General features: G+C 40.6%; 1 protein-coding gene across 1 annotated transcript in view; it reads right to left on the minus strand.

The window, feature by feature from the left end:
- LOC111142583 (methyl-CpG binding domain protein 2) overlaps positions 1-7,950 on the minus strand; it is a 64,665-nt gene extending 56,715 nt beyond the window's left edge. The window contains exon 1 of the mRNA XM_022495872.1: positions 7,352-7,950. Within this exon, the coding sequence (XP_022351580.1) occupies positions 7,352-7,890 (539 nt within the window). The 5' untranslated portion in view covers positions 7,891-7,950. The remainder of the gene's footprint in view (positions 1-7,351) is intronic.
- Between the last annotated feature and the right edge of the window lie 2,224 nt (positions 7,951-10,174).

Genomic DNA, 10,174 nt, shown 5'->3' on the forward strand with positions numbered 1-10,174 from the left:
TAAAACTTTTTATATAGTTTTATCTTCACAAAGAGCATACTGAAGTAGTCATTTATGAATGAAATTATCTGATGTCAGATTTGCTTCAAAACAATGAAGGTTGAGTCAGGGGTAGTGGATTGGGATATGGAAGAAATAAAATTAACAATTGCTGAAATGGGTACTTGGTAATTTCTTATATGATTTTCTCTACATTTATATATCCATTTGAAAATTTCTATATTGAAATGTTTAGAACATAAACATTAAAATATACAAACTGAATATATTCCCTGAAAAGTGGAAAGTAGTTTGTTTGCTTGTTTTTTTAATATGGAGTTTGGGAAAACTGAGCACTAAAGAATTTCCTTAGCAGTTGGGGCTGGAGTAAAGAATTATTTTTAAAGCATCATTAAAGAAAAAAATTATATACAATTTGACTGCTGGTAAAATGTGACAGCATTCCACCTTTTTGATTAAGGAATCACCAACACAATTTAAATGGTATAAAAGACCTTAAATATAATCCAAATTATGTGCCAATCATTCTCATTCCATAAACTAGCATTTATGTAACAAATATTACATGCAAACAGTATATTACTGATAGCAAATTCTATTACCTCTATTATCATAGTTGAGAAAAAATGAAAGCCAGGGTGATCCACTAAAAAATAAAAAATGACTGAATGCAGAATTTTACCTAATCTCAGCCCACTGCCTTAAGGTACTCACTTTTTGAGAAAGGAAAAAGGAAAAACACTGGTTATTCTGGATGAATTGAGGGCTGGACACTTGTGGAAATGTCAGAAATTAAAAACATCTGGGAGTTATTTCAAGCTATAATGGGGAAAAGGGGGCTGAATATTGATGAAACAAGCATGGCCAAGAGTTGATCACTGTTAAAACTGATTGATGAGCTCATGGGAGATTCATTATACTTGCCTAATTACTTTTGCTCTTGCAGGTATTTGAATTTTTCCACAATAAAAAATAGGCAGGTAAGTATTCCCCAAAAGACTGTATTTTGAAAAAAGAGCTAGGGGTCTCTGGAAAAGGCCTTTTTAAAGACATGCATACATGTTGGAAATCATTTTAAGGACACTCATCCTTGATCTTATCTATGGATTCTTCCAGTATAAAAACAATAAAAGAGCAGAAACATATATATGCACGGAATGGAAGGCAATATGTCAAAATATCAACAAAGTATCATCGCCTTTGCAAATGACCAGCTTCTATCCCACTAATTAAAATTATGAAAAATTAAATTTTGAGTTTATATCTCACAAATGAAACTTTTTAAAAGCAATTTGAAAAAAATCATCAATTTGAGATTATTTTTAGAATATATGTGTATCGGTTCCTTTTGAGCTATGTACTTCCTCTCTTACAGGTATTGTGGGGGTTCTGGCAGGTGAGACTTTGCATGTCAGCTTTTAAAAATCAAATGGAGGACAGATGGCAATGTTGCACCCTAACAAAATTTCCTCTAGCACAACACCAACAGCTGTGATGGTACAGCTGAGAAAGAACTACCAGAGCACAATTTTCACCATTTCCAGATCCAGGGTTCAATCAGGCAATATCAAGGAAAAAAAACTGAAAGTGCTCCTGGGTGGCTCAGTCAGTTAAGCATCTGCCTTCAGTTCAAGTCATGATCCCAAGGTCCCTGGATCAAGCCCCTTGTCCAGCCCCCTGCTTAGCGGGGAGGTTGCTTCTCCCTCTTCCCCCCCCCCCCCCCCTTGTGTGTGTGCTTGCTCTTTCTTTCTCTCTCTCTCTCTCAAATAAAGTCTTTAAAAAAAAAAAAGGAAGAAAAAAGACTAAAAGCAAGTCAAACCTGCAATAATGCAGTAAGCACATAGTAATAAACATTACACTTAGTTCCTCCCTCCAACTAAAGAGATTTTTTTTTTAATTTGTCTGTAGGGCACATTTCAATTGTACCTCAACTCTGAAAGAAGCACAGGAGCTTTGTGCAGGAAACATATAAAACTATCTCATAAGCTACATTTAACCCTCAAGTTACAATGTGATTTCTTCTAATTTAAGTGAAACCTTTTAAAAATGAAGATGACCTATAGCTTGCTCCTTAGGCAACATGCTGCCTATATGAATATCTGAGAAATAATAGGGTCAATCCTAAGTTAAATATATATGGAAAGAGCGAGTAAGAGACAAGGTGGGAAACATTTCTGAACAAAATGACCACTTCTATTATCCAGAATAAAACTGCTTTAAATTATGTTGATTTACAATTTTTCCCTTTTTTTTCTTCTCCAATATTACACAGAGCTGGAAGATCATCTTTCAGTACAACAGCTTCAGTACCAAAGAGGATTTAAAATTTACCCTTTGTCAACTTAAGGTACAAATATAATAGTAACTAATTGCATGGTTTTAGTAGCTTGCCAAGCTCAATAAAGTAAATTAGGCATGAAATGTTGCAATATTTGAGGATTACACATAGGGATTTCTATGGGAGGCAGGAGAACAGGGTGGTTAAAAATTCTGGGGTTAAATCCCCTGCATCAGGAATCTAACTCTGCCCTTACCAACAGTACAACCTCAAGCATGTTACTTAACTTCCCTGTCCTAAGTCCCCATCAGTAAAATGGAGAATTGTACCTATAGATAACAGTGTTAGAAGAATCCAGTCAGATAATATATGTAAAGTATTAAAAAAAAAGAATACTAATGGCTACCAAAGCTATGAGCGCTCTGACACAGAACACACAAAGAATTAAGGCATTAATTGAGATCCTATGCTAAAAAAAACCTCAGACTCAATGAAATTCAAATGTAGATTTCTCACTTGTATCTTTGCACTATGAGCATTTTACTTACCATTGTACCTATATCTCTAAAATGCTTTCTGGCCTTCCATAATATCCTCAATATTAATGATGAAAATAAGGAACTAGAAAATGTTTAGACTTCCTATCTCAACAAATTTCACTCCAGCACACCACCAGAAAATATAAAGCAAAGGCTAACAGGTCATTTAAGACTTGTTTCACACATTTTTAAGAGTCATGTCAATTGGTAAATACTTATTTAGCATCTATGTGTTCAGCACTGTACTAGGAGGAAAGACAGCTATGTGAGAGAGCCATAGGTTCTTCGTAAATAAACAGTACAGTAACAGATGGGACACCAGGCTAAACTACATAGTGATGGCCAGAAACCCAATTATTAGGGGAAAAGACAATTTACTGAAAGCCAAAGAGACTTTAATGTTTAAGAACTGTGATGATGAATTTCTCCCCTGGTCCATTCAGCTAGTTTTTCCCAACAAAGACTAACCAAGGCAGAGGTTTTTGTTGGTGGTGGTGGTTTTTTGTTTGTTTGTTTTAAGATAAAAGACCAAAAAAAAAGAGGGAAAGGCCTGGTTGAACTCTGACATGCTTAGTGACTCAGAATTCATGCCCTCAAAGCAGCATACCAATCTCTGGTAGCAAGTCAGATATACCTATACATTTTTTTAAACCTATGTATATGTTCAGCTCATACAACTTTAGTTAATGAATTGTTTTCCTTAATTAGTCCTTAAACGTATCTGAAGCTTTAAGAGATCTACGTATTTCTTTCAGTGATGTGAAACTGAATCCTTGTAACACAACGAGGTGCAGGTAAAAATCATATGCACTTTACAAACTGACAAACCACAGGACCAGGAAGTGTAAGTGACAAGCTCAAGGTTGCACCAAATGGTTTTGCGCAGTTAGAAGACCAACTCCTGACCTCTTCATCCCTGTGCGCTGCTGCCTTCCCTAGAGACTTCTACCTTTATCATTCATTCATGATTTTATAGACCTCGGTTTTACTGCCTCTGAGTCCTCTTCTTTCCAGAACAAAGTGAAATAACTTTAGTCTCTCTTCATGCACCTGCTCCCTATGATAATTTTAATTGTTCTCTGGTTCCCCTGTATCCTTTTTTCAGGGAAGTGATCAGGTACAAATGCATCATAATTTTGACACAAGAAACAAAAACGTTTACTATTGTTTCCAAAATCCAACCACATATTTTATAACAGCAGCTTAACAGTTTGCCATGATTCCCAGATCTTTAACCCTAATGATAACTAAAAGTCTAGAAACCAACAAGTTTGGACTTGATAAAAAGGCATGAGTTGGCTCCTATAGGGTCCTATGCAGAGGAAAATAATTTCAAAAATACCAATCAGCAACTGCAGGGAACCAAAAACTAGAAATGACAGGAGTCAAGTAGACCAGTTAGAATATTACTGTTCACATAAGGGTAGTTTATATGACGGCCACAAACTTTCAGAAACTATTACCAATGGATCCAGCACTTTATCTAACCACACCTTTTTTAAAAACACACTTTATATGATAATGTATGAACTGCCACACACTATCAGTAATCCTGACAGGAGGCATAATTACACTGCTTAACTGGCAACTCAAGGCACGCCTTCCTATTAGAACCTGGTAGTCTCAGGAAACAGCCAAAACACCATTTTACCAAAATTTGAGGCTTTCACGATTGAGCTTAATTTCAGACCAATTAATAAGTGTAAGCCATACCCTACGTTAACAGGCACAGGTTTAAATTAATCTCCCCAGGGGCAGGCTAATTCAGGAGTTAGCATTATTAGAATCTGTGTGAACAAATGGGTGCAGGTGTTCACATTACCAATGGGAGAGTTAACTCTTAAGCCACCTATTAACAGAGATGCCTGGTGTTTGTGAGGTACTGGTTTTTGGTTTTTTTTTAAGATTTTATCTATTTATTTGACAAGGAGAGAATCAGCAATAGAGGGAACACAAGCAGCGGGAGTGGGAGAGGGAGAAGCAGGCTCCCCTACGAGCAGAGAGCTCAATCCCAGAACCCTGGGATCATGACCTACCCAGGCACCCCGAGCTACTGGTTTTTTAAAGGTTGAGGCATTTATGGGGATGCTGATATGCAAAGTGTGACAGTTTGGTTGAAAAAGAATGTATTCACCTTCACTATGAGTAGGTGCCCTCCACCATCATTCATCACGGCAAAAGGAAGTCAAAGTCAGAAAAACTGCTGTATTACAAATACCACATCATGCTACCCTGGGTCCCACTACCTCTGAATGTAACCTCTCAGAAGGTTATCAAGAGTGAGTGTTACAATCCTGAAAAGTAACTAACATGTTGTAAGTAGTCAGTAAACAATTCAAGACAACAATCCTTCCAACCCTGAACTAAACACATGCAGCACAAATCTATTCAAAGTGTCTTTTCATTTTGTATAAATAAGTAAAAAGCAAATCATGCTGCACTGGCTAATAAAAAGATTTTAATTCTGAAAGTATCACTATACTGGTTTCTCATTTACTGTTAAGATCAATTTGTTTGGAAAGTTCTTTTTAAATTAACTATATCAGTTTTTCTACCATAAAATATTTATTGAGTTTGTATTTAAAAGTTAAATACATTTGTATTAAATACACTTGTAAAAATTTACAACACATTTAAAAAAATATTAAGTGACCACAAATCAAAATTAGCACTACGGCAAGACGCCTTTTTAAATAACTTTTCCAGCTACTGCAAGGAAAACAACAAAAAACACTTTGCAATAACCCAAAGTTAGTCTGAACAAATACGTCATCCCAAACCAAACAAACTATATCCCAGGAGAAATGCCATAGAGAGTGAAATTCAAAGTCTAAGACGCTCTACTGAGAACAGACTAGCCACCTATTCCTCAAGGAGTTCAATCCCAGACACAGAATATTCTTGTAAAAATATAATTGGCTATAAGTCAATACATAGTTCACAGAAAGAAAGTAGCATATTATCCGCTTAGAAAGAAAACATAAGTTGTTAATGAAAGAATGTGCAAAAGTGAGCAATTGTGAATAGCACTAAATGAAACAAGTGAACTTGAGAGGAGTAACAATTGTTCCACAATAACCTTTTCAGTATTACTGAAGTAAATTTAGTATTTAATAATGGGGAAATACAAGATAATCACCTTTGAATGTTTAGACTAAGTTTGCCATTTTATCATTTAAGATTTCAAAACAAGCGGTCTCTGATCAAGTGACAAAATAAGTTCTAATGCAACACCACTTTCATTTCTTTTTCTTGAAAAGGTGAAATAAATTTACAGAAACTATTCTTCCATATATTTGAACAACCATCAGGAATATGTTCATATTTACATATTTTCCGGCAGTGATCTATTTAAAAGTACTCTCAATTCATAAACATTGTTGAGTGTATGTATGTGTATTCCCCTCTCCCCCCTGAGGGCCAGTGTATTAACCTACTTGATGAAGAAAGTAAATCCTTTAAAACTTTATTCCAATGGCTAAACGGCTGGCAACGGGCTCCAGCACGCAAATGTATTCCCTGAAAAATGATTCAATCAGCCCAAAAAAATGGCCCTCCACACCACTGAATATAACATGTTTATACTCTCTTCTATAAATAGGATGGTTTATTTTTAAAAGTTAGTAAATTTTTTGATAAGAAAATTCCACTGATATCAATAGCCACAGGCACTTTTCTCAGCTTAGTGGATCATCCAATGACATGGACAGCATGACCACAGGACTGCAAGATCACATCAGGGTGAAAACCTGAATCATGCAGACCAAGATTTCTCAAACTGGTGACATTTGGGCCAGATAATTCTTTGTGTGGGGACCATCATGTGTGTTACAGAGTATCTCACAACATCCCTGGCCTGTAACCACTAGATGCCGGGATCATACCCTCCCAAGGTATCAGAACCAAAAATGTCCCCAGACATTGCCAAACATCCCCTGGGGGACATATTTTGGTCTAGGAGTCTAACAACATATTACAGTGTTTCAGTTTTCAAAAGTGAGTAAGTTCTGCGACACCAAGACAGTTCCAGGAAACTTCAGGCATTCCAAGTAGCTACTTTATACCAAACTTTCCTGGATCTCACAAAGTAACTGAAACCTTATTACTGCAGATAGCGAATTCTTCCACATGTGCATGATTAAACACTCTTGTGATGATGAATCTGGGAAAGGCTGGGACAGGAGCCAACAGTGACTGGGTTTTATAGTTTCGATGAATTACACCTTCTTTTAACCCTTCTATGGACTAACCATCCTTGCGAGAGAGTACCCTTTTTTCCACCAAACATTTTCCCCAGCACCGTCAACATTAAGACGCCCTCCGGGTTCTCACCATTCAGACACTGTGCCTGTCCTGTCACTGAACTGCGGTCAACTCTAACCCAAGAGCTCAGGGACCTTCAACTACCAGACCAGCCTGTCTCTGCCACTTCCCTCAGGCCCTGCTCTCATCAAGACATCCCCTGCCCAGGTCAGCTGCTGTCCCTTGACCCCGACCTGACCCCGATGACCCCTCCCCGCCCCCAGGGCGGTACCTGAAGTAGTAGACATCGCTCTTGCCGGCACTGAGCCCAGATTTTCGGATCACTTCCTCCTTCTTCCATCCGGGGGGGAGGGCCGGGCAGTCCATCCTCTTCCCGCTCTCCGTGGCCCGGGGTCCCCTGGGCCCCGGCCCCGCGCTCCCCGACGGGAAAGGGACCGGCTCCCGCCGGGGGGCGCCGCCGCCACCGCTGCTGCCGCCGCAGCCGCCGCCGTCGCCGCCAAGGCCGCCGCCGCCACTCGGGGGACGGCCGCGGCCCCGGCCCCGGCCCCGGCCCCGTCCCCGGCCACGGCCCCGGCCCCGGCCACGGCCACAGACGCCGCCGCCCCGGCCCGCCTGCTTCCACCGCCCCCGGCCACGGCCGCCGCCCCGAGCGCCTTCCCTGCGCACGCCGCTCACCGGGGACGGGGCGAGCGCGCTGCCCTGGCCCCCCTGCTCTATGGCGGAGTCGCCGCCAGCGCCGCTGCCGCCCGCCGCGCTCTCCCCCTCCTCCTGCTCCGGGCAGCAGCGGCCTCCCCCCGGGTGCGCGCGCATCCAGCCCCCTCCCCAGCCGGCGCTGCGCTTCTTCCGTAACCGAGCCCTTGGAATCCCGGAGACCCGCCCCGCCCGCAGCGCGGCGCGCGGGGGACGCGCGCAAGCATCATAGAGCGGACGCGCACAGAGCGGCCCTCCCGCTCGGGGCGTGGCCCCGGCCACCGCCTCTTAGGTCCTCCAAGCGCTCTGGGCGGCCATATTGTCTCCGCCTCCTCGAGGACACGCCCCCGGCCCCACCCGCTCCGCCCCCGGCCGCGCCCTTCCGGCCCCCGGCCCCCGGCCCCCACCGCCACGGCGAGCGCAGAGCCCGGAAGGCGGGTCGGGCCCCGGAGTCATTTGTGGAGGAATGTCAGAAGGACTGCGGTTACTTAATTTCCTGTAGGGTTAACTTCCCTCTCTATATGATTTTACCTACGTTTGCTTCCCAATTAATGCGTAACAAAATATCTCATTTTATATTCGCTAACTCGACAGTTCATTTAAGGAGGTGATAGATAACCCAATACTCCCTTTCCCGCCTCTACCAAAATTTGCCAAGGAGCTCAGATTAAAGAAGTGGGTCAAAGTGTCCCATTAGATGAATATCACTATGCTCCAAAGTGATTGGATTCTGGATTTAGATCCCTGGATTGATTATCGTCCAGAAACTTTGTAAAGCTTTAAGGAGGAAAATGGCAACTTGGAACATTCCCACCACTTCTACGGGGTTTACCCTTAAATTCTTAAAATGACCAGAACCCCTGAATCCACCTAGAATTTATCATATTTTGGAGGATTTTTTCTTAGTTTAGACTTCCTTGTATAAAGGCATTTGACAATTATCAGTGGCCTTTGGCTCGGTGAATACTCCCTTGTGTTGAAAGACTAACTTAACCCATTATGACAACCCTTTAGGAATCTGGGTGGAATTCATTTGGATCTGCCAACTCATCATTCAGAACTGAGTTTAAAGAACAGTGTCAAAGTGATTAAGAAAACTGATTTAAATTCCAGAGAAGCACGTTTTCTATGTGATGCTTAATACTTATAGAAATGTACTATCAAAATTCAAGATGATATGTGAAGAACTGTTTGGAAGACTGAAAAATGTAATGCACATTTTATCAGATTGATGATAAACTTCGGTTTTTGTACACATAGGACTTAAGAGTTGAGGGCTGAGTTTATTGTATAGAAAAAATTGATTAGGGGCGCCTGGGTGGCTAGGTAGTTTAAGCCTCTGCCTTCAGCTTGGGTCATGGTCTCAGGGTCCTGGGATCAGAGGAGCCTGCTTCCTCCCCTCTCTCTGTCTGCCTCTCTGACTACTTGTGATCTCTCTGTCAAATAAATAAATAAAATCTTTAAAAAAAAAAGAAAAGATTGATTAATGGAAAATCAAAATTTATTTGACACATTTGCAATATATGCAAACACTAAATCATACACACAAATCTGAATCTGAACTTAACCTTAGATATCTTTTGATGTCTTTGATTTGAGAAACACTAAGTTACAGCTTCCTCCAGGAAGACATTCTAAAAATGTGTCTAGCGAAGAGTTGGAAATTCAAGTCAAATTCTCAGGAGAGTGGTCAGTTCTGATGTGTTTTTAGAAGTCATCTTGTGAAAGTGGTAATTGAAGGTAACTCTGCAAGCAAATAAGATCTCCGAGGAAGAACGTAATGGTTAAAATAGTAGTAATAGTAATTTTAAAATAATAAAAACAAAAAGTGGACCAAGAATCAAATCTTTTTTTTTTTTTTTTAAAGATTTTATTTATTTGACAGACAGAGATCACAAGTAGGCAGAGAGGCAAGCAGAGAGAGAGAGAGAGAGAGAGGAGGAGGCAGGCTCCCTGCCCAGCAGAGAGCCCGATGCGGGACTCGATCCCAGGACCCTGAGATCATGACCTGAGCCGATGGCAGAGGCTTAACCCACTGAGCCACCCAGGCAGCCCAAGAATCAAATCTTAAGGAACACCTACAATTTGGCTCAGGTGAAGGAGTTAAAGTCAGAGAAAAATGAGATCAAAGTCTGGATGACAAACACTCTGTAAAAAGGATTTTGATTTTCACACCTAATTAAACTTAAAGGATGAACAAAGCAAAAATCTTAGTAAAAATGGTATTTGAGACAATGCATGGGAAAAGATACACTTTTGGAAGTTTTTATTATTCCATGCTTTGTCATGAAAAGATCAAGTGACATAATGGATATAAAAGGCATGTTTAAAGGAACAAATTAGTATGAGTTCAAAGTAATTACTTTGACTTCTACTACCAGATTCCATTTACTAAATCATAGTT

This window comes from Enhydra lutris, unplaced genomic scaffold (genome assembly GCF_002288905.1).
Source record: "Enhydra lutris kenyoni isolate GAN:26980312 unplaced genomic scaffold, ASM228890v2 scaffoldscaffold8, whole genome shotgun sequence".
Taxonomy (NCBI): Eukaryota; Metazoa; Chordata; class Mammalia; order Carnivora; family Mustelidae; genus Enhydra; species Enhydra lutris.